The 25,479-nt window shown below is 44.3% G+C and overlaps 1 protein-coding gene across 2 annotated transcripts in view; it reads right to left on the bottom strand.

Moving 5' to 3' along the window:
• Positions 1-12,764: 12,764 nt before the first annotated feature.
• Positions 12,765-25,479, bottom strand: part of SPPL2A (signal peptide peptidase like 2A) — a 25,900-nt gene continuing 13,185 nt past the window's right edge. For both annotated transcript variants that reach the window (XM_077317276.1, XM_077317277.1), the window contains 4 exons: positions 25,216-25,315; positions 23,325-23,402; positions 23,048-23,208; positions 12,765-15,031 (listed from right to left, as the gene is read on the bottom strand). In XM_077317276.1, coding sequence (XP_077173391.1) covers positions 14,957-15,031; positions 23,048-23,208; positions 23,325-23,402; positions 25,216-25,315 — 414 coding nt within the window. In that variant the 3' untranslated portion in view covers positions 12,765-14,956. The remainder of the gene's footprint in view (positions 15,032-23,047; positions 23,209-23,324; positions 23,403-25,215; positions 25,316-25,479) is intronic.

The following is a 25,479-nucleotide window of genomic DNA, read 5'->3' as shown; positions in this document are numbered from 1 at the left end:
CTGACAGAACTGCTCTGAGAACAGCTCTAACAGGGCTGGAACTATCCCAAGATAACCCGGCTCTCCAAATTTGAAGACACCGACTCTTAGAAGAAGAGTTGGTTTTTATATGCCACGTTTCTCTGTCAGGAATCTCAAAGTGGCTTGCAATCACCTTCCCTTCCCTTTTCTACCAACAGTGGGGGCGAAGCAATGGGCCGGGTGAATGGTGCAGACTGGGAGTCATTCTAGGTTCACCAGCAGTGGTGGCGAGGGGTGGGTGGGGGTGTCATGGTGAACCCAGTGCTGGAGGCCAGTAGTTTTGGTGGGTTTGGTGGCAGTGGAGAGGGGAGCTGGGGTGGGCCTGGTGGTGGAGGCCAGTACACTGCACTGGACTTGCTGGTGATACAGCAGACCCAGTGGTAGTTATGGAGGCTTAAAAATGCTGGCAGAGTAAATAACACCGCGAGATTGCACAACCTGATTAAAGAGTAGATAAAAATTTATTCAAGAATTAACATACTTGATAGTGCAGAGGAGAGACAGAGATAGTTACTAACTACATGTCAAGCTGAGAGAGAGAGACACTATTGTGGCTTCAGAAAAGAAGCAGGAAATCGCCCCCAAGAGTAGCAATCTGACCCACACAAACAGCTAAGAGTAGGAAGGGATCCCCCCTGCAAGTATTGTGGGCCCCCCCTTGTAAAGACTGAAATTTTTATGCCAGCAAAACATTTGTGGACGACACAGAGAAGGGTGCCTTTCCAAAAAGAACTTTCCTGCAGGACAAAAACAAAGATAGAAATAAACAAGGTCAAATCGCCACGAAATGCCGGAAGTCTAGGGTGAAATGTTATCACGTAACATTCCTGTGTGGTCAGGAAACATATGCAGGCCAGTTGTTAGGTTTACTAAACTAGTTCACACCTGTACTGGGTGGGGATTCCTGAGTTTTATTGCATAGTGAAAACATGTGCTGTATGGCCTGGTGCCTTAGACAGACACACACACACTGAGAGTATCGCCATCGAGCAGACAAAATCTGAGCAGGGTCCCCTGCCCTAAAATGAGAAAACTGTCCTTGACAGGTCTTTTCCGGCCCTGGTTGAGTGGAACTCTCTGCCTGAGCCCTCCAGGGCTTAAAACAGTTCCGGAGGGCTTGCAAAACATAAATCTTCCACCACGCCTATGGTGGAAGCCAGGCATAAACGTCGAGATCCACCAGGCGACGCCCCTCCAGGCCCCGACCAACGTCAGAAGGTTGAATTATTAGGAAGAAGCAGTTTAAGGTTTTCATGTTTTTGTTACGTTTGTACGATGATGCTTTTGAAAGCCAACCAGGAAAGGTCAGGAGAGAAAGAAAAAATTATTGTTGTTGTTGTTCTCAAATCGGATCACTTGGGAATTTTTCCCTGCAGGACGTCAGTGCATCAAAGGGAAATGTCCATGCTATGTTGTGATCCCTTCTGAACACAACTTGTGCAGTTCCGGGAGCGTTTTGAAGCTGTTTGGCTCCTGTTCACAGGGGGAATTATGAGTTGAGCACCTACCTGGACACTCAGACATAGCCTGAGGGAAGGGGGCAGAATGAGTCCCTGAAGTCAAAATTATTCAGGACAGTTTGCTGCTACGTGCCTTTCTCTCCTTATTTTGGCCCTTTAAACAGCTTAGCCATGGTGCACTGTTACAACACAGCCCAGCAAGGAAATAAAGGGGAGAGGGGGGTCCCTGGGGAAGGGAGGGGCTCAAATGGCTGCTTTTCCAGGCTGGGATATTTTGATCATCAATTTGTTTCTTCGGCACAAGATAAAAGCCCCGTCAATTCTGGATAATAAGCTTCATAGTAGTTCTCAAAGGCGCCTTTCCTTTCCGCACTGGAAGTGGATGCAGACTGCCGTTATATCTCAAAATATTTACTAATAGCGTTTATTAAACAGCATTCCGTTGCCTGTTTTCATGGCACGTCATTCTTAGTTTATTTCTTTTCTGTTTTTTTTTATCTAGGAACCTTCCCAATATCCACCAATTATAATACCAGGGAAAAAAAACCCAATTACTTCATTATAAGGAGATTGCGTACTAGAGAAGATTTTGTCCTCTTGCTAGCAGGGAAGTTGAGCAGAATGTTGAGATCACATATTTCTCCGTTGCTTGTTTTAGAATGAGTTTCAGAGTGATTTTGTTTCTCCTGTAAAATGGAGCTCTTCCACCAGGTCTCTGGTTGAGGCCAGGGTGAAGATTTGTGCCCCCACTCCCAAAGGAGGAGTAATGAGGTAAGTTATTCTACCATATTCTAACAATGGTGGCCAACCGTTCCCCAGTGGGGGTAGGTGGGGGGGGTTGGTTTGCCTCCATCTTCTTTTTCTTGTTGGTTTTGTATTGTTGATTGCTGTGTTTCAGTGGGGTTTTCAGGGGGTTGTATTTTTACTATTTTATCTTGTAACCCGCCACCAGCCGGCTTTGCCAAGAGTGGCGGGTGATAAATCGAAATAATAATAATAATAATAATAATAATAATAATAATAATAATAATAATAATGTCTTTTAATGGGTATTTTAATGGGGATAGGATTGTTGTGACCCGCCACGAGCCTACGGGGAGTGGTGGGAAATAAATCTAAATAATAATAATAATAATAATAATAATAATAATAATAATAATAAATACCCCGGCCGAACAGATGAGGCTTACCTTGAAATATTAAATTCTGATAAGGCACGTAACTAGATTTTGTGTCTATGTGATAGGGATGCGCTGTAAGAAATAAGGAACCTGAAAATATAAGTAGGATGTTAGATCTATGGACCTGAATGAATGAATGAATGAATGAATGAATGAATGAATGAATGAATGAATGTATGTATGTATGTATGTATGTATGTATGTATGTATGTATGTATGTATGTATGTATGTATGTATGTATATTTTACCCTATGTTATTGTATATGTTGTTATATCTTCTGAAATCTATTTTAAGTCTTTGAAATCGGTAGTATTGATTCTCCAATTTTTTTAATATTGTTTCTTTTACTCGTCTGTGGCTGCAAATAAACTGAAATTGAATCTCTCGAGTAACGGCATTGAAAAGGTGCCCACCCGACTACAGGTGGGGGCAGTACAGAGAGGGAACCTCACCTGTCGGATCGGAATGTACAAACCAGCTTACGTAAGCACGCGGAAGCAGCCCTTGCCTTCATCCAGTCCAGTTCTGCAGTCTGAATTATCCAGTCACTAAGGTGCAGCAATCGGAAAGGCTCACTAACCGAAAGAAAGGCCAGAACAGGAAATCATGCAGAGACATAAGAGACTTCTCATAAAGGATTTCTCGTTTCTTTTCTAATTTTAAATCTTAACGAGAATGGCAAAAAAACAACAGCAAACATACAATTCTTTTTGTTATTTTATCTCTCTTAGCCATCCCTTTATTGAAGACAAATGTAATGTCCGTTTTCCAGCAAGGTGGTGTCCCAGGGCCCATAACTACCTACAGTACATAATCTTGCTTTTGGAAAACATACATTCATAGTTTTGCCTAAGGAACCAGTTATGTGGTGTTAATTTATGTTGACCAATAGCTCCAAAGCTTCTGGAAGAGTAAAGTACAGAGGGGGGGGGGCACATTCCTTTGCTGGGATTTTCCCCACAAAATAAGCCATCAGGTATGCTCAGCCTAACCACTTGTATTGATTAGATGAAATGTAAGTCCATGGCACAGCCAGAGGGACGGGAAGGCCTGTTCGAGTTAGGTTGTCTTAACACACAACACGACTGTTGTGACATCCTCGTGCTACAGACAACGGTAATAAGAATGACATAACAGACTGGGATTAGAATCAAATTCCTTTGCTTCCCGTTTTCTAGCCGTCCCCATAGGTGATCCTTTGGTCTGTGTATCCACTGTAGAAATCCCTTCGTTCCCCAAGTGAGCCGTATCTCTGATCCTTTGTGAATAAAGCAGAAAGGGTATTCTCTCTGCTCTGTTTCCTGTTCAGGGGTCCAGGTCCCTGTTGGCCACTGGCCCAGGTGTGAATGCTTGAGACCACCCATTGTGTGGCTCATATTCTGATTCGTATTCTGAAACTCTTAACGGGACCCTGCTCTCCCACTGTCTCCAGCAGAGGAGCCGATGCCGAAAGGGTGCTGAAGTTAGAAAGTTCAAAGACCAGGCGGCCTTTCCCCCCCCCCCCCTTCACCTGGCGGGAAAGAAATGTCAGCGTGACCTCCTTGGCTATAATCACCCAAACCGGCCTTTTGCTCATGCTGCAACGGCCGGGATTGCTATCAACTTGCATGTTTGCCTTTTGCAAACACGCTTGCCATAAAACGCTGCCCTTGCGGCTCACACACCGACTCTCGATCTGACCTTTGGTGCCTCTGCAGATTAGATCTACCGAGGACAAATTGTCAGAAGACTCGAGCATCCCACCGAGGGTCGGTTATAGCTAGAACCGGGTCTCGCGGTCCTTTGTGTGCATAGGCATGTCAGGAGCGTTGCTGTACAACATTTTTTTATTATTGTTACTGGTTTATATGCAGCTTGTTCTTTGGACTTTCTGGACACTTGTAAGGCTGCATTCCTGGCCACATCGGCTTGGTGGTTAGTCCTGCTGAATTCAGTGGATCTCACCGTTCTGTAAAGACTCAGGGCATAGAGGTGTCAAGGTCGCTAATTATTACATAGACAGGTGTTTGAAAAACTGGTATTGGCAGGGCAGCTTACAGATGCCAATCCCCAGGTGGGACCTGGAATTGTAGCTCATCTCTGATGATTATTTGCTTGATTATTTCCAGACAGTTGGTAGTCCCTGGCTCCAAAGAGGTAAAAGGTAAAGGTAAAGGTGTCCCCTGTGCAAGCACCGAGTCATGTCTGACCCTTGGGGTTACGCTCTCTAGCGTTTTCATGGCAGACTCAATATGGGGTGGTTTGCCAGTGCCTTCCCCAGTCATTACCGTTTACCCCCCAGCAAGCTGGGTACTCATTTTACCGACCTCGGAAGGATGGAAGGCTGAGTCAACCTTGAGCCGGCTGCTGGGATCGAACTCCCAGCCTCATGGGCTGAGCTTTCAGACGGCTGCCTTACCACTCTGCGCCACAAGAGGCTCTTTTCCAAAGAGGTACATCTGAGCTTAACCTGATCCAGAGCAGGAGGAACAAGATCCTAGAACACATTCCAATCCTGCCAGAACTAGCACAATTCCACAATTCCACAGGGATGTTGGTTGGGGCTAATCAGGTAAAGGTGTATATTTCACCATTATAAGAACCCCCAAATTACATCCTGTCTCAGGGAGTCTACAGGGACTCCTAAAACGGATTGTTTTCGTTGCGCTGCTCTGCCGCCAATCAAGATTTGAACATCTTAAATTCATTTTCATCTATTTTACGATTGTTATGGGTTGTACTGTAATACTTAACTGCACCTCACCCTGAGCCAGCCTTGCAGCATAAAAACTAAACAAACAAACAAAAAAACAACACTAAGAATAGATGTACTAGAAAGAAATTAAGACATACAAGATGTTTGATTGTTTAATGATGCAAAAGTTATCAAGCAGATTTTAAAATCGGCGCGTGGCATTGAATGAATGGACACAGAGTTTAGTCCTGCTTCCTAGAACGCCAGAATTCTCCAAATAATACTTCAAGTATTCTTCCGCAGAAGTCCTGAGAGAGCAGCTAAGGATCCTTGAAATTATTCCCCCAACACAAACACACCCCTTCCTCCCGAGAATAAGCATTCCTTTGGCAAAAGACTCAATAAGGGAAAAGATACCCAGAAGATAGACCGTTCTAAAACCAACACAGCAGCTGGTTCCAGGACCATGTACCTAATTTCGGGCAATAGCACCTGCTGTTTTCCTTGTGCTGCTAATAAACCGACACACAATATTGGTTCGATCTCAGCCAAATTGTCCTAGGTCTGTGGGTATCTCTTATCTTGTGGGTTTATAACTCACTGAACCAGTTGTAACTTGATCTGGCTGCAATGCAGCAACCACACATAGCAGCAACCACAACAACAAAAAAAACTCTCTGACATAAATGTGTTATGAGGACAAGGGGCAATTGTGCCGCAAACACACACACGCACACCCAAAAAAATGAGGAAAAGGGGCTTCCTTCCTACCAATAAAAACCGCTGAACAATTCAGATGCCACCTTTGAAGGCCGCTGAGTTCTAACCAAAAGTTGTTAGGCTTTTGTAATAATAATTTGTTTTCTTGGCCAGAGCAAGGAATAGGCAGAGGAGAGGTTCAAGAACACATTGCAAAGTACAACGTTAAAAGGAGTTGGGGGTATTCCCAAGTGGCCCCATGCCAGAAGCAGTCCTAAAAAGATCAGTGGAGCAAGTTTTGTTTGTTTGTCTGTTTGTTTAAATTTCTGTTCCCCCCTGCCTCAAGTGACTCAGTTGAGTCACATATATTTAGAACATAAATTCTATTTAAAACCTATCTTCCATTAAAATCAAAGTTTCTACCGGGTTTTCCCAACCAGGATTTAGTGAAACTTTGGGCTTTCCTGAGGACCCTGGAAGGCTTTCCCGAGTGGCTGTGAATGAATTAATTTTAATGTATATATATTTAAATTGGTTATACATTTATTGGGTGATATGACCATATATGGTCATGTTGATGTGCCCTCCCCCCTCCAAAATGGCCAATGACGGGCCTGGAGGGGGTTGGGAAGGGGAGGTCCCCTGGGTGGGCGTGTCCACAGCGATGTTCCCCAAGTGTGTTTTGCAAGACTGTGACCAGGTGGCCACTTCTGGCATTTCTTGAATCCCAAAAAACATTTCAAGGGGTTCTCAACAGTAAAGGACTGTTAAAATTGTCCTTAAAATATCAGTACAGAGGGGCATCATGCTCATCACCCAGAGCTTCTAGGAAAAGTGAGATTTAAAACGTACACAATAAAGGCTACCAGGTTAACTCCCCAGCGGTCTGACTCAGCACGAGGAAGTTTCATATCTGCAAAGACATGCCGGCGTACAAAGAGTTAAGTCAAGCGTCATGCTTCCCTTCAGCCCACGGTCTAGTGGAAAAGGACAAAATGTTCTTCATTTCAGCTAGCCACGGTTTCCCAAGTCCTTTGGTGTACATATTTGCCCAAAAGGGAAGAAATTAAAAGTGTGGTCAGATGCGAGAGTTAGATCACTCAGTGGGTTGGTATTCATGTTAATTACCAGCATCCACTTGGTTTCGATTTTCTTCTAACTTTTTTGTATGTGGGACACAAGCCGACTGTGTTCTTTCAGACTAGGTTCAGCCATTTGCTGTGGGTGATTTCCTGGATAAAAAGCCTGTAGGGTTGGATTGGGAATGTCATGACCTTAGATTTACACCTGAGTTTCCTAATACAGCCCCAGCAACAGCAAGGTTACAAAGTAGGAACTAGGTTATAGCTTGGGTAGGGACCCACAGACGTAAAGGTAAAAGGTAAAGGCATCCCCTGTGCAAGCACCGGGTCATGTCTGACCCTTGGGGTGACGCCCTCCAGCGTTTTCATGGCAGACTCAATACAGGGTGGTTTGCCAGTGCCTTCCCCAGTCATTACCGTTTACCCCCCAGCAACAAGCTGGGTCCTCATTTTACCGACCTCGGAAGGATGGAAGGCTGAGTGAACCTTGATTGAACTCCCAGCCTCATGGGCAGAGCTTTCAGACTGCATGTCTGCTGCCTTACCACTCATTGTCTGAAACCATATTTCCTATGTACGTTTTCCTGCATTGTGAGGCTTACATAAAGGCCAAGTCTCCAAGAGAAATGCTGAGGGTGTGTACATGGGAAAGGAAATGTGGCTGAGTGATTACATAATACGGGCAATTACAACCATGTTCAATAGTTCTTGATCACGGCTGGCTTCAGGATGCTTCTACCTTTCCTGGCCTCCTCTTCAAAAACTGGTTTACGGCCTCAAATGTATTGTAAGAACTTGTCCTATGGCTGTTTCTAAAGAGAAAACCTTGTGCAATAACGCATTCTCCTATTCCCAAAGAAAAAGCTTGTGCAATAACGCATTCTCGTATTTCTTTTCTGGTCCTTCTCCAAGTGATCTTTGTAGGATTGCAATTCTTATATCCCTTGATGCTACTGAACAAGCATTCATAGAATCATAGAGTTGGAAGGGACTCCCCCCCAGCACAGTGGAGGAAATCACAGCTACCTGTCCACCCACTCTGACCTCAATTTCATGCCCAAGTGATTTCCCCACACACACACACTCTGAAAAATCTCCATAATCCAGCCTGGCCTGGAGGAAATTCATCTACCATCCTACCATTCCCCTACCATTCATCATACTCCCACCTTTCTTTCTTTCTTTCTTTCTTTCTTTCTTTCTTTCTTTCTTTCTTTCTTTCTTTCTTTCTTTCTTTCTTTCTTTCTTTCTTTCTTTCTTTCTTTCTTTCTTTCTTTCTTTCTTTCTTCCTTCCTTCCTTCCTTCCTTCCTTCCTTCCTTCCTTCCTTCCTTCCTTCCATCCATCCATCCATCCATCCATCCATCCATCCATCCATCCATCCATTCATTTATATACCGCCCTCCCCGGGGGCTTTATTCATAAGTATCTCAGTAAGAGGAATAACTCACACTAGCAAAAAAAAAAAGTCCAACAGCTTCATACATTCATAGGAACCATCCAGAAAGTTCCCTAAATCTTCGTATAGTTATAGTTTAATTCCAAGGATTCAGGGTAGTTATAACAGAGGAAACAAAATCATTCTCTTTCCCAACTCAAAACAGATGGATCTGACCACATTTCAGAAACGCACAAGAGGATAATCGTGAGTTTTACTGGGTTCCAGAACTCGGAATGGAATTCTAAGATGTGGTGTTCATATTTTTTATGAAGATGGTCCCCATATAGATATGAGGCATTCTTAGGAATGCATAGTACAAGCTTTCTCATCCAGGGTTTCGTGAAATACTGAGGTTTCTTGACGGCCCTGGAAGGGTTTCCAGATATGTTTTAATGTGTTAAACATTTATCGGGTGATATGACCATATATGATCATGTCAACCCCCTCAAAACGACCAATGATGGCTTGGAAGGGGTAAGAAGGGGAGGGGTCCCGGGGTGGGCGTGTCCACAGCTCTCCTTCCCAACCACGTTCTGCACCATCCCGCCACTTCTGGGATTTCTCAAATCCTGAAGAATGTTTGAGGGGTTTCTCAATGGTAAAAAAGTTGAGACAGGCTGACCTAGGTGGATACCTAATCTTCATGAAAGTAGCACGGAGGGCTTTCACTGCGTCTCAACTGTTGCATGCTTTCGTTTTATCCTTTTGACCTGCCTGGGTTGACTTTTTCACCTTTCCCTCAAACCTCTGTCACACATTTACCCACAGACTGGGTAAAAAGTAGCTTATTGCCCTAACGTGCAGGAGGCAGGAGAAAGATCAACAGGCAATACGGTAGAAACTCCACCCATGCCTCAGAGGAACTCTCTCTAACCAGATAGCAAAAAACAAGGTGTGTGTGTGTTAAGACAGTATAGGGTGCAGCTTTCTCTTAATTATTAGGTATATTTACAGTTTTGCTGATATAAAACTAAGACATGTGTAGCTTTATATTCCATACATGTGTCAAATATCGCAATGTTATATGCTAAGTAAGTTGGAAGCGAGGCATTCTTTTTTTTGTGCTAAACCAATTAAATTAGTTCAGGTGTGTGCCACTGTCTTCAGGCTGTGATTGAGGGCATAAGGTGGGATCTGATCCCAGATTTTGGTATTTGCAGGAAGTAATTTTATTGGGCCTTTAAGAAGGTGTACATAAGTTTTTTTGTTTGTTTGCTTTGATTGTGCAACATTTGTTCAATATGTTCTATTGGCTTTCTCAACAAGGGTTTTGTGAACTCCTAGGGTTTCTTGAAGGCCCTGGAAGGGTGCCCTGAATGGATGGGAGTTAACTAATTATTTATATTGTAGAATTTGATAAACTTCTATTGGGTGAAATGACCATATAGGGTCACATTGACACCCCCATCAAAATGGCCAATGGTGGGCCTGGAGGGGGTGGGAAGGGGAGGGGCCCCAGGTGGGCGTGTCCATGGCTCTGCTTTCGAACCATATTCTGCAGGATTCTGCCACTTCTAAGGTTTCTGGAAGCCTGAAGAATCTTCCAGGGCTTTCTCGTTGGTCAAAAAGTTGAGAAAGGTTGCTCTATATTGATGGCTTATTGTTATTGTCATGCTATTGGTGCACCTAGTTCAATATTGGCAGAGAAAGTTATTTCATGACAGGTATTTTCATGACATATCCTTTTACTGGAAATGCCGGGGATTGAATCTGGGGCCTTCTAACATGCAAAGCAGGTGCTCTATCAATGAGTCACAGCCCCTCCCTGAGAACCTGGAATTCCTGTTCTCCTTGAAGATCAGATAGTTTGGGGTAGTCACTTTGGTGTGCCGTTTGGAAGGCAGCCTGGCGGCTTTCAAAGGAGGTACACTCAGTCCCAATTTTCCCCTTCAAATGTTTGCCCGAATCCAATTCATATTTATTTATTGACTTGGGATTTTCTCCCCAAAATGGCTTACATCTCTGAAATAACTAGTCGAAACAATATCATTCAAATAAGGCTGTCAAAGAACACACACACGCCCTGGGCAGCTCCTATTATAAGCCCCAAATTTTGTTCTCTATCTAACACCTCTGTCAATGCCCTGGCTTAAGTAGCTGCTCTCTTCTTCAGAGAGAACATCCTCCTTCTCCTCATTAGAATATAAACATGTACGGAGCCAGTTTTTTTGCTAATATATCCGGGAATTTCATCTCTCCCTCCTAGGTCACAATTGCTTCTGTTGGTAATTTGAGTAAAAATAATATTGTTAATTGGGTTTGTCTGTGTCAAAGTAACACTTATGTCAGATCTGGCCCTTGGGACAAATTAGTTCAGCACTCCGCAGAGCTTAGCAAAAGTATATGTGGAGAACAAAGGAAGCGAATATCTAAAGTTTTTATGTGCCTAGTCTCAGATGAGCTATAAAACTACAGAGAAGGGGCTTTGTCAGACTGGAATGTGGAGATAGTACAGGGAACAGAGGGCTCAGAAATCATCTTTTACAGGCAAACAGTGCCAGAACAAAGTGTTTCTAAATTGTGTTTGAATAGATAAGAGTTACACCGCCAGTAATGACCCTGACGTTTAGTTTCTTAGAAACTGTGAAACAGCAGAATTGAACAATGATGGAGCACTACAGAGGAGAAGAATTGGGAGAGGAAACCACAAGCTAAATAGAAAGGCTTAGCCTGAAACCGGGAATTTCCCTCCAGCTTTGGTTCTACAATTCTGGAATATCTATAGGGTCAATACCTTCTGTCGTCTCTCCTGGTGGAAAAAAAAATGGCTTCCATCTACAAAGGAACTGAGAAGATGGAGAGAACTTTCTAGCCATTTTTCCTTCCACCAGCAATTTTGCTAGATCTCCAACGAAATGTTATAGAATCATAGAGTTGGAAGGGGACATACAGGCCATCTAGTCATAGAATCACAGAATCATAGAGTTGGAAGGGGACATACAGGCCATCTAGTCCAACCCCCTGCTCAACGCAGGATCAGCCCAAAGCATCCTAAAGCATCCAAGAAAAGTGTGTATCCAACCTTTGCTTGAAGACTGCCAGTGAGGGGGAGTTATTATTATTTCGTTGAAATTTTAAGCCCTATTTCTATATGTTTTATACATATTTTATGCCAATAAAAGGTTACTGACTGACTGACTATGTGAGGTTACTCCTCTGTCTCACAATGAAAGAACAAACTTCATATATTTCAGATCCATTTGCGGTGCTGTACCAGAGAAGGATCTGCCTTGGTCCAATTCTGATCCACAGAACACAAACGGCAACATAGGAAAATGTACACTGGAGCAAAATTGCTTCCAGCATTCTTAGAACACTACCTTTAGGTTACGTGCAGAGTGGCAATCCTATTAATACCACAAAACCCTACTTATTCAGAAATAGCTAATGAAGTTAGCTCCCATTCAGACTGTGGAGCTAAACATGAGCAGGCAGTGTGATGCAGCGGTAAAAAAGGCAAATGCCATTTTGGGCTATATCAACAGGGCATCACATCAAAATCACAAGATGTCATAGTCCCATTGTATACGGCACTGGTCAGACCACATCTGGAGTACTGTGTGCAGTTCTGGAGGCCTCACTTCAAGAAGGACGTAGATAAAATTGAAAGGATACAGAAGAGAGCGACGAGGATGATCTGGGGCCAAGGGACCAAGCCCTATGAAGATAGGTTGAGGGACTTGGGAATCTTCAGCCTGGAGAAAAGGAGGTTGAGAGGGGACATGATAGCCCTCTTTAAGTATTTGAAAGGTTGTCACTTGGAGGAGGGCAGGATGCTGTTTCTGCTGGCTGCAGAGGAGAGGACACGCAGTAAAGGGTTTAAACTACAAGTACAACGATATAGGCTAGATATCAGGAAAAACATTTTCACAGTCAGTTCAGCAGTGGAATAGGCTGCCTAAGGAGGTGGTGAGCTCCCCCTCACTGGCAGTCTTCAAGCAAAGGTTGGATACACACTTTTCTTGGATGCTTTAGGATGCTTAGGGCTGATCCTGCGTTGAGCAGGGGGTTGGACTAGATGGCCTCTATGGCCCCTTCCAACTCTATGATTCTATGATTCTGTGGATGGGGTGAATGGGTGTCATATTCTGCCATGTAAAAAACCCCACACTATACCCACGGAAAACTCAATGGCAAGGGAAGGGAGAATCTCGTTATTCTAGCTTTAAACATGGAAGCAGGAACAGACAAGGACATTACTCCAGGCATTGTCGAAAAGTTTATTAAATATCAGATATTGTTCTGAATTCTAACATTCTTTTAAAAAAAACACACACACACATACAAAGTTCCACAGATGAAATGGGCCGTTGTCAGTACTGATCGCTACAATTAACGCCAAAATTATTGTACCGTTATGCCGCTTGAATTACTATTAAGGCTCATAAATGTAAAAAAGCCCAATGAATCCTTTTAAACGTTTATTATTATTTCTAATAAAAGTCTCCAAAATTCAGCCCTAGTCAACTATATTAATAGCATGCTTTCCCAGCGTAGATACTAAACTACCCAACTTTTTAAACAATACCCCGAGCAATCGCTGTTGATTTTTCCCGTCTTCTAAATCAATCACACCAATGTGAGAAACTCCCAGAATATTAATCGAAGCTTAAGCAATATAGATGCCTTTATAGGTCGATAAGCATTCTGCCAAATATCTCCTCCAGTGGATCCTTTCCGAAAGACAATCTAACATGGCTTAGAAGTGTAAGATTACACTGGACAGGCCCACGGTCTGCCAGCATTTGAAGTAGCTTGCGTTGTCTAACGAATAACCTGAAACAGATGCCTTGGCGTCAGGACGAGACAGCTCCGTGGCTGTGACTTCAAGTTTCTCAAGCATGCAACACATTTCGGTCGGCTACCGAATTTCACGGCTGCTTGGAGGCCGTGGATACTTCAGATGCCAGAGGACAGCTCTGTAACCGGAAATTGCTTACCAAAACAGAGTATTGTCTCTGTGTTGTCCCCTTGCAAACACCCTCCCCATGTCCCCCCTCGTCACAGAACTGAGACCTCCTTGCAACTTGGGCCAGGAAAGAACCCGACCAGTATCACCCATCTGATCTTTGGATTATCAATCTTATTTCTGGTAGTAGTCATGAAATATATATTTTTTTAAAAAAAAATCAGGAGTGGGAGATGCCGCTACTGTTTGGATTAAGGCACTACGAACAGTCCGTGGTTTGCAGGTTGCTCCCGATATCTTTGGCTTAAAACGCTGCTTTACAAGACCCGGTGCGCAATTTCTCGTGCTTTTCCTTTGGCTGCCATTTCCAAAAGGAAAGCGAAAAAAGGAAAACATTTTCGTTTCTAACCAGATCTTTTAAAAATCCAAGACAATCATTTATTTCCTTGACCGGACGCTTAAAAACGCAATCGGTGACATGCACAATAATCGCAAGGACAACGGCAAAGAGGAGGGAAGAAAAGGGAAGCCCTTTATTTGACACAGTATAATGACGGCTGTAGGTCAGGGGTAGTCAACCTGTGGTCCTCCAGATGTCCATGGACTACAGTTCCCATGAGCCCCTGCCAGCAAATGCTGGCAGGGGCTCATGGGAACTGTAGTCCATGGGTATCTGGAGGACCACAGGTTGACTACCCCTGCTGTAGGTGACTCCATTGCACCTCTAGGGGAACAGGAGCTAAAGGACATAGCGACATTTCTGAACCCCTCCCATGGGAATTCTGTTTTTAACAAGGAAAACAAACGTCTGTTTTCTTTGTTCTCATCTACTCTACGTGTGCTTCTTGAACCGCACAGTCAATATGCAAACAGGTAGATGAAAAAATGCTTGGTCTTCAAGCAACTGTGTAGAAAAAAATATAACGTTGCTTGAAAGGAAAGCCTGTTAAACTGGGTTGAAACAAAGTTTTGGCAAAATAAACCACCCAAATCTCCCCATCGTTTTGTAAATTCCTGGCAATCCAGGGTTTCGTACAACTGAATTGTTGCCTAGATTCCAAAGCATTTTTATTATTATTATTTTTTTTTGCATTTAATGCCAGAAACTCTGCGAGCGGCTTCTAGATACTGCGAGCCCACAGCAAAAATTAAATAAAAACCTTTTAAAGAATGATCTATGGCAGCGACTGAGATATATAAAAAGACTACCAATTTCACAGGCAGCTCTCTCTGAAAGTGAGGCAAGGCACAGGTTTATTGAATATATATCCCACCCGTTGGGAAAAAAAACAAGCACATCTTAAGCATTCAAAACATGTCAATAATGGTATCCTTTTCAGAAAAATATATGTGCAAGTGTAAAAACAAGGCAATTCTCCCCTCCCGCCCCCATAACAAATCGTAAGAAATATTCAGATTTTTAAAAAATCAAAGAAGGTTTCTGTTATTTGCATAGAAAAGTCTTGATACATTATTTGGGGCGCCCCAGTTACTCTCCTCCAGGTTGTTCACGGGACAGGGTGGAGCTTTCTTCGGCAGCACCAAAATCTGCAGGGTCCATCACCTGAAGGTAAAACAAGACATTTTAAAGCCAGTTGGTTTATCCTTGCTAGGTTGCCTGCAAGGATGATGTTGTCAGAGTGACGAATCCTCGAAGCTGAGTTCAGATCCCACACACAGCAAAGTAAGCTTCTATGACAAACAGAAAACATCCATAGCAAAACAATCAAATCACAAGCTGTAATCCAGTAACATGGGGGGCAAAAAACACAAGCTAGCAACCCTCCAGCTTATGGCTTGTTTCCCCCAACGGGTTTGGTTTTCAGCGGCCCATCAAACCTGCAAGCCAGCAGGACGGGAAAGAGGGAAGCATAATTCTGTCAGCAACCCAAGAATCTCCAAAATAAAGTTATCGGCTCCTTCGCTCGCCGTTCGTAGAATTCTTCAGGGGGAAAGACATAACAGTACAAATAGCATAAAACCTCTGGTGAGGTGTTTCTTCTTTTGTTTTGTTTCTGAAGCAAAATAAAACCTCTAATAACAAGTAGATCAGGATCACAATAACTGGTTTCCTTGTTTTCAAATGGTTGCAAATTTATTCATTCATTCATTCATTCATTCATTCATTCATTCATTCATTCTATTTCTTGCTCTCTCTGTTCTGTGTACACCACCCCAAGACATCACGGTGAGGGGCGGGACAGAAGTGGAACGGATAAAGAAACGAATAAAGGAATAAACAGGGTTTGCTTTACAAGGCCCTGAAATTATGAGGGGTTAAGGCTGAGAGATCAGCCACTTCCATCCACGCAAATGGGAACTATAGGAAAAAGCACCCTCCTTTGAGCACAGAGCCTTGGACATTCAGAGGGGGGATTATAAATCCAAAGTATTTTTTTTTTCTTACTGCTCACCTGGGTGTCATTAGTACCATATCTATGCAAGTGTGCCTGATCTCCTGTCCATTATCTTTCCGCAAATTGAGATCTGCACTGCGGGAGTGCTAGCACACGAGCATAGGACAATCTGTATTGCAAGAGCCACATGGGATTCTACTCAGCTACACTGTAGGTCATGCTGCCTAGAACAGGCTGTGATCTTAAGGAAGGTCACATGGAAAACAAAAGTGTAGGTGAAGTCAGGCGGGGAGGAACTCTGCCATCCCGGTTTCCAACGAGGAATCTCCGGTTCGCAGCAGAGATGCAACAGCTTTGACCTCTCCCTCCCTTGGGCTTTTCTCAGTCGCTCATTAAAGGTATCCCCTGTGCAAGCACCGAGTCATGTCTGACCCTTGGGGTGACGCCCTCTAGCATTTTCATGGCAGACTCAATACGAGGTGGTTTGCCAGTGCCTTCCCCAGTCATTACCGTTTACCCCCCAGCAAGCTGGGTACTCATTTTACCGACCTCGGAAGGATGGAAGGCTGAGTCAACCTTGAGCCGGCTGCTGGGATCGAACTCCCAGCCTCATGGGCAAAGCTTTCAGACGGCTGCCTTACCACTCTGCGCCACAAGAGGCTCTAGTCACTCATTAGCTGTGCCCAACTGCACCAATGAAGCTTCCTTTCACGGAATCTGACCATTCATCCATCAGGGTCAGTATGGCCGATTCACACTAGCAACAGCTCCCTGGAGTCATTCAGGTCATTTACATCATCAACTACCTGATTGTTTTAACGGGAAAGGCTGGGGGATTGAACTTGGGACCTTCTGCATGTTATAGAATCACAGAGTTGGAAGGGACCTCCTGGGTCATCTAGTCTAACCCCCTGCACTATGCAGGACACTCACATCCCAATCGCTCATCCACTGTAACCTGCCACCCCCTTGAGCCTTCACAGAATCAGCCTCTCCGTCAGATGGCTCTCCAGCCTCTGTTTAAAAACATCCAAAGATGTAGAACCCACCACCTCCCGAGGAAGCCTGTTCCACTGAGAAACCACTCTGACTGTCAGGAACTTCTTCCGGATGTTTAGACGGAATTTCTAAATTCTACTAGGCCCCACCCACTTTCTGTTACCTAGTGCTAGAAAAGGTGTCAGCCGTTGCCACGGCGCCTACAGGTAACACATGGGGATCGAGGTACAGGCGGAATATGAGGTCTGCACACTGTTTCCCTCACCCTTAAACCTCCTTCAGCTTGACATCATTGTATACTGAAAAGTGCACACCGAGCTGCCCAGTTCCCAAATCAGTGGCTAATACAAAAAACAAGAAAGCAAAAACAAACCCTCTCGACTCCCCTAAAAGTAAACATGAGTCATTATTTTCTTCTTTCTTTCAGCGGGCGAATGTCTGCTCAAAGCCAGTGGGAAAGGAAAACAACCGAGCATGATTTCATGCAAAGGGTTAGCGGCAAGGTCTATTAATACCTTGACCAGGATGTCTGTAAGCAAGACGGAAAAACAAGCAAACCAGACATCCCCTCCCCTCCCTCTCCCGGGTAAACATCTGGTTAGATTCAGTAGTTGGATAGCAACTGTATGAAATTGTATGGCTCCACTGCGCATGCATGCACATGTCAAATCTGGGCTCTGAGCAGCCGGGCTTCTCATTCCTTTGCTACTGTGACAGCGTGATCCTGGTGATTTTAGGATGTCCTCCGTAATTGAGCTCTGTCAATGGATCCCAAGGGGTGATCCTAGCACAACAGGCTCAGGGCTGTCTCCAACCCATCTCTCAAGTGATTTTGTTTCCTAGGTAAAGCTCCTCTCTCTCTCTCCCTCCCTCAGCTGCATCCTTGGAGGCTCCTGCCCCTGCCTGATTCAGACTACGCACCTGTGCCTGGCCCTTTCGATCTTCAAAAGCTTCCTGGGATCTTGACCCCTGACTGCCTTTTGTTTACACTGCTGTTGCGGGCTCTTCCTCAGTGTGTGAACCTGTCTGATTCTGGTTTTCCTGACAAAAAAAAATAAATAAATGCCATTTAGGTTAGCCCCCCCCCCCTTGCGAGAGGAGGGAGCCCAGACGCTGCTCGCATTTCGAACGGAAACAAAATGGTCAAGGACCGCTTGCCAGCCCTCGTTTACTTTGGAGGCCAAGCAGGTGCGTTTAAGGAGTCCGGAATTTGCCTGCCTGCGGTGATTCATCCCATGATTCAACAAAGAAGAGGAAGGACCAAAAGAATGGAGTGGACGCTGCATTCAGAGTTAGGTGCTGGGTATGAACAGGCTTAGCCTGCAGCTGTGTGGCTCACAGCGGTCCAGAAGAGAGTCAAATTTAACGCCATTCAGAATATTAACTGTGGCTCCTGGCCCTAAAATCAGGGAAGGACCGTTGCATCTAGAATCCTTACCTTTCAAAGCCTTGGTCTTTGGCCTAGTACCAACCACACCTGTTGACTGACTTTCTCGTTCCCTCTGTCAAACTGCAGGGCCGCACTGCGTAACACGGACAACGAGTGCGCATTGTCTCTTCTTGTCTAAGCCATGGGGGTGAGGAAAGCCTTGGGAAGGCCATCCCACAAGAACAGCTGCACATAAGCTGCTTTAAGGACTTGCAGGGACTGAGAGGCTTCTTTGTGTGTGATAACCTTAGCCTTTTCCATATTGTTTTTTCTTCTCCCGTTTCCCTACAAGATCATTCTGCATTTGTGTACCTCTTGGGTTCCCCGGCTTTCCTCTGATCATTCTCAAACCCGCTTTGCTGTAACTTTCGGGAAAGGCTGAAGTCAGGTTTGGATGTCTCCCAAGTTTGGATTTTCCTGCTCACGCAACAGACATTTTCTTTGCCCCAAGATCCCATGATGGGCTCTTTTCGTTACTTCTTTCCTTTTCTCTTTTGCTTTCATTCTTAGTCTGGTAACTGAATATCATTATAACAGTCTGAATCTGGTTCTCTTAATCTCCTAATCATAGAATCATAGATCACATAGTGGGAAGGGACCTCCTGGGTCATCTAGTCCAACCCCCTGCACTATGCAGGACACTCACAACCTTATCGCTCATCCACTGTCACCTGCCACCCCCTTGAGCCTTCACAGAATCAGCCACTCCGTCAGATGGCTATCTAGCCTCTGTTTAAAATTTTCCAAAGATGGAGAACCCACCACCTCCCGAGGAAGCCTGTTCCACTGAGAAAACGCTCCCGTGCTTTCATTTTTTAATTAAAAGTAAGACGCTCGCCTCTTTTTTGTGTGGAACTCTTAACTTTATATCTCTGCAATGAAGGAGGAAACAGATTTACTTTTTTTAAAAAAAAAAAAGCTGGGGTTTCAGAAAACCTCAAAGACCCAGAGGTAACCATTTTAGTTGCCAGAGTTTTAACTAAGATGCTTTTATAATATGCTGCCTCCCTTGTATTTTATCCGTTCCAGTTTATTTAATAATGTCAAGATCTGGTTGGTTATGTAGCCCCCGTGGCCTATCTTATCATTTTGTCGAAATTTTAAACCCTATTTTTGGCCAGTAAAAGGTTACTGACTGACTGAGAAAACCTAACGCACAAATTCTTATAGCAATAGGCAACTGCCAATTTAAAAACCCAACCCCCCTCCGAAAAAGACCTTGGGAAAGCCTTGGGGGCTTGGTGGGGTGGCCTCTGGAAGGGCAGGGCAGGGCAGTGGAGGGCACCTTGTCATGATACTGGCCACAACTTCAGGGAAGCCAGACAAGGCTGCCCCCCTGTGGAAAGAGGTATTAAGAGGCAAAGCGACAAACAGGACTTCATATTCTCTTGTGTGGTGACAAAAGTCCAGCCTTAAAAACCTGTCCTTGACTACCATTGCCTGCCCCATGTAGGGAAACATGGCCTCGTGCCTCCCCTGATGAATCAGCCAGTTCTGCACAGAACAAAACACAACGTCATGGCCCAAGCAAGATTTCCAATCGAATATTGCTCAGATGGATTTGTTAACTCTTTCCAAAACTCTGCCTGCCTGCCAAACGCATTTGTATCATCAGGCCGTTGAAATCCAATCCTGAGGAGAGCCGCGCCTTTCTCAGGACGTGGACGCCGGCCGTTTTAAAGCCGCTAGGATACGGCTTCACGCAGGACACGTTATCTAATGTCGCTGGACTCTCATACTGAAAAGATGCAGTTCAGCAGGGGTAGTCAACCTGTGGTCCTCCAGATGTCCATGGAGCTACAATTCCCATGAGCCCCTGCCAGCGTTTGCTGGCAGGAGGCTCATGGGAATTGTAGTCCATGGACATCTGGAGGACCACAGGTTGACTACCCCTGCAGTACAGGGCATCCTGAAAGTCACGCTGACAACTTCGGCCAAAAATAAACAAAGGTGAGGTAGTAACGAAGACGAGAGAGTTGAATGTTAAAATGGGCTATCATTTCTGTTGAGTTGATAGAGCCATCTCGCAACTGCATAGAAGTTTATGGGATGGGGAGGGAATGTTTTGTTTGCAGTTCTTGCTTGGTCATGAGTTGCATCAAGAACGATACCAAAACAAACCAGAGGTTTTCTAGAAACATCTGTCTATTAAAACCCTCCGGCGCCACATTTGAGATATGATCCAATATGGCGCGGAACATGCAAAGAAACTCTCCGCTGGCCTGAACTGTATAGCTGCTAGGGTGTATGAAGTAGAACAAGATGGACATGGCAGAAGAATGATGGGCAACGCTGTATGACCAACAAATTCTCAGTACCACTTCCAGCTTATGCCTTGTCTTATGCCAATGGCCAACAATCCTCAAGGCAACCACCAATAGTTATAAAAACACGCCAATCTCATCATTAAAAAAACTTCCACATTGGAATTCTCTATCACGTTCATCCACTGCTCAATGAAAAGAGTGATTAGAGACCCAAAGTGGGAAACCAAACTTGGATCCCCAACTCTACGATGGAAGCTCATTGGGGGGACCCTGGGCCAATCACACGTGCTCCATCTAACCTACCCTCAAATGGTGCTTGCGAAGATAAAATTGAGAAGACAATAATGTAAGCTGCTTTGGATGCTCAATGGCGAGAAAGGTGGCGTAGGAAGGATGTATCCACCACAAACAAGTATATCATAGAATCATAGAGTTGGAAGGGGCCAGACAGGCCATCTAGTCCAACCCCCTGCTCAATGCAGGATCAGTCTCAAGCATCCAGGAGGATCTGTCCAGCCGCTGATTGAAGACTACCAGTACTCTGACTGTGAATTTACCCCCCTGATATCTAGCCACGTAATTTCTCCACACAATTTAACCCATTACTGTGGGGTCCTCTCCTCTGCTGCCAACAGGAACCTTTCCTTGCCCTCCTCCAAGTGACAACCTTTCAAAAACTTAAGGAGAGTCATCATGTCTCCTCTCCACCTCCTCTTCTCCAGGCTGAACATTCCCAAGGGCCTCAAGACTTTCCTCATAGGGCTTGGTAAACAGAACCACCTTTATCCTCCCTCTAGCTGGATTAATTCCAAACAAAACTGTTGACCCTCAAATGTCACCCCCTTTAAGAATATACCGTTCACTGAAAGATCCATTGTTTTATCAGTACTGAGTTTACACAAGAAAATACGGGGCCCTGTAAGAATTCGAAAGTGTAAATGAATGGGATAAAATATAATTCAAAGAACAATTCTTGAAGCCGGGCATGAATTTTAACAATCTAATTAATCTGTGCGCCATCTCTGAAGCGCAATCATATTTCCAACTTGTGAGTTTTAAATTTTCATTCCAAACTACGGAAAGCTGACACGAGGGTCCAAAGTTCAGAGCAAATTTTAATCCTTTGGAAAAGGAATGTATTGAGAACAGCGCATGAAGCAAATACCATGGCAACATAATAACTTGCAAAGAATGAAGCTTGTCGGTTAAGGTCTGAGTGGTCATTTGTGAGTGAAAAATCAAGACCGGAGCATTTAGAGCAACTCTGGTAGCAAACAAAGGCAGAAACTTTGTTCGGGACCAAAATATTTCATGCTTCTTTCGTTTCTGAGACATACCGGCTTATGGCCCCACACTCAAGAAAGCGGTCACAGAAGCCCAAGAAGAAGTATAAATCACATCCTGGAAGAATCTGCAGTTCTTCAGCTAACACTGGAAGCTCCATGTATCAACTGGAATGCCTCCAAATCCTCATCTGATAAATATATTTAGTGGACCTTGGGGTCTGCGGACCTTGGGGGTCTGCGGGAGCTCCAGAGGGGGTCCACGGCCTTTCCCCTCCTGCCTTAATGGATTCAGCCACAAGCCATGGCTGGCCATTTCTCGTCATGTTTGTTCCATTATTTTATTGTTCTTTCGTTATAAGCGTATTGCTGTTGTTCAATTTACCATGTTATTTGTACTGTTTTTCTCCAGTTCCATGTAAACCGCCCTGAGCCTCAAGGGAGGGCGGTATATAAATATAATAAACAAACAAAGCACATACAAATGTAAGTTCAGAAGAAGGTTCAGAAAAATGCTACTATCTTTTATTTTGAACAAACAGCCCAATGTACTGCTGCAGACTGATTTGGCAGGGAAGGGCTCATATGACCAAGTCTTTCCTTAAAAAAAACAAAACGTCTATTTGCTAGAGTGAATCCCAGACCCCTTGCCGATAGTCTGAAGTTGAACTGCCGATCACCTCAACCTTTTTCATTTTCTCAAGAAGTTGCTCATCGGCAGCTGCACTGGCTCCTCCCACACACAAACACACAACATTCACATTAGTACTAAAGAGTTCTGGGTTTTCTAAGCCTTTCTCAGCTTTTTTTTTTTTTTTTACCATTCAGGTACCCCTGAAACATTCCTCAGGCTTTGGGAAACCCCAGAAGTGGCATGGCCATGTGTACATGCTCACCTGGGGTCCCTCCCTTCCCCTTCCCACCCCCTCCAAGCCCATCGTAACACCTGTTAAACGTTTCACAAATGTTAAAAATATATTAAAAATTAATTAACTCCCCCACAATCGGTGAAAGCCTTCCAGGGCCATCAAGAAACCCCAGGGTTTCACAAAGCCCTGGTTGAGGCAGCCTGCTATACAAGATGAAAAGATTTCATACCCTCCTGTGTCCCAAAAAGTTGGACAGAGAGGACATTTTGCATCGTTTCTTTTTCAAGAGACCAGACTCTTGTTTTAAGAGCGCATTCAACAACAATTCCGCACAGAAAAGAACCATCTGTATGCAGACTGAGTGCACTCCGCCTACCTGATAATTGTTGCCCTCCCAGAACTTTTTCATCTCTTTGCGCTTCCAAGCCACTAATGCGCTGGGGATGAGGGTGCATGGCACCAAGTAAAGAAGGGCTGGCTGGGCCATCTTCATCAGGGTCAGAACCAGAAACGTGAGCAACATGCCGACAGCGTAGCCTGCAGGAAGGGCAAACAATAAGAACACGCTAAGCGACATGCAGCATAACATTCACGGGTGCCGTCATTAATGCATCAGTGTTGCAAAAGGAAATAATGTGATTAGTGCTTCTTACCCACACAGCAGAAAATAAAGTACACCGAGGAAGAGCTTGTCTGCACATCAAACCTGTGACAATAGGCCACCAGGAGACCTCAAATAAAAAAGGGACAAACAGTAATTGAGAGGTTGGAAATACAGATACAAACATTGTGATGAAAGACGCATTTCTACAGAGACTGTGGCAGCAATCCTAAGCAGGTCTGCTCAGAAATAAGCCCCGTTTCATTTAATAAGGCTTACTCCTGCAAAAGTATTCTGAGGACTGGAACCTAGGAATGAAGTTCTAAGCAGACCCTCTTTTAAGCTCACCGGTTTCGGTGGCCTTTGAAAGGTTGTTTTTAAAATTATAGTCATAGACGAGCAAAGTCAGAATTAGCAATCACTCAATCAGTTACAAAACATAGCACAGCTCAAAACCTAGATTTGCTCATAATATAAAATGATATCAAACAGCTTAGACCATAAAACGGCTAAAATATAAATCAGATTATACATATTGGAAATCATAGAATACAATAATACAATAACTTTATTGGCATAAAGCAGATAAGCAGGATAAACAAAGTTAGTCAGGATACGTCAGACAGTTTAAATTTAAAAACTGAGGACAGAAATTCAGCCGTAATAAAAGTGACGTCGGCATCCTTATCACTCAGTAAAAATTGGCAAATCAGGTCTCTTAAATCATAGAATCATAGAGTTGGAAGGGTCCATAAAGGCCATCTAGTCCAACCCCCTGCTCAACGCAGGATCAGCCCAAAGCATCCTAAAGCAAGTGGGAAGTGGGAAACAGAGGGAATGATTCTGATCACAGCTCTTGGAGTCAGTTAAGTGTTAAGTCATCTTCTGCCGACTTTTGACGGCCACAGCACAGAACCTGGCAACACAAATACGTGATAGAACAGTTTGTGTCTTTGAGCAGTAAGGTCTAAAATGGAACGGAACACCCTGGTACTCTATGTAAACCATGGTGCAATAAAAATGGAACGTATATCATTATAATGCTGGCAATGAAGAAGGAAATGTTCCATTGTTTCTCTTTGACCAGAGGCACAGGGGCAATTCCTTCTACCCTACAACCTACAACTTTGAAAGGCTGTAACTCCACGTAGGGCTGTACTGTCAATGCGGCTGAGTTCACACCTACAGGAGTAAGCGGCAGATGGAAACACCTAGGCAATGCTGTATTTTAGAAGAGAGTCTTGTTGAAATCCCAAGAACTCACTTCTGGCTGAACAGGTTTAAGATCTGGGGGCTGGACGCAGTGCTCAAGTAGCACCTTAATGGGAAAGCACCTCTGGAAAGACAGCGTAGTACGAATTCCTTTTTTTCAAATGCTGAAGTTAGATTTCGATAAGGAGTCTTTAGAGCGCATGCAAAAATTCAGCATAATCTCCTCTGGCTGGGTTGCTCTGACTTCAGATGGTCCGTCATAAAAATGAAAGCAAGGTGCATCAATATCTTTAGTTTCAAAGTTCCCAATTGTTACCTGTTAACGACCCATGGCTGCACACGTAATGTAGCCTTTGGGAATCTTAACTATTATATTTTAATACAGCATGGTGTCGTGGTTAATAGCGGCAGCTTCTAGACTGGTGAGCAGGGTTTGATTCCCTGCCCCTCCTCCACATGCAGCCAGCTGGGTGATCTTGGGCTTGCCACGGCACTGATAAAACTGTTCTGACCAAGCAGTGATATCAGGGCTCTCTCAGCCTCACCCACCTCACAGGGTGTCTGTTGTGGGGAGAGGAAAGGGAAGGGGACTGCAAGCCGCTTTGAGCCTCCTTCGGGTAGAAAAAAAGCAGCATATAAGAACCAACTCTTCTTTTTCTTCAGTAATCTCAGGGCTCTCTCAGCCTCACCCTCCTCACAGGGTGTCTGTTGTGGGGAGAGGAAAGTATTACCTGGTAAAATAATGTCGCCAAACCCAAGTAACGAAAACGGCACGCCGCATATCATCGGCGTACAGAACTGGAGCCTGGGCACCCTCATGACCACGGGCAACTGTAAAACAGTATTGCAAATGCCCCCGTCAGTCCACTCAGACAATATTTGAGAAAGAAAGATTTAAATATTTTCATCAGAACTATTTACTCATCTACTTTACGCAGCACTTCAGAATACGAGGGACCTGAATTAAGAAGACAGCAACCGAGTGGATAAGCCAA

Source organism: Paroedura picta, chromosome 18, assembly GCF_049243985.1.
Source record: "Paroedura picta isolate Pp20150507F chromosome 18, Ppicta_v3.0, whole genome shotgun sequence".
Classification (NCBI taxonomy): Eukaryota; Metazoa; Chordata; class Lepidosauria; order Squamata; family Gekkonidae; genus Paroedura; species Paroedura picta.
The sequence above is the reverse complement of the archived record's forward strand: the minus strand, read 5'-3'. Positions and strand labels throughout refer to the sequence as shown.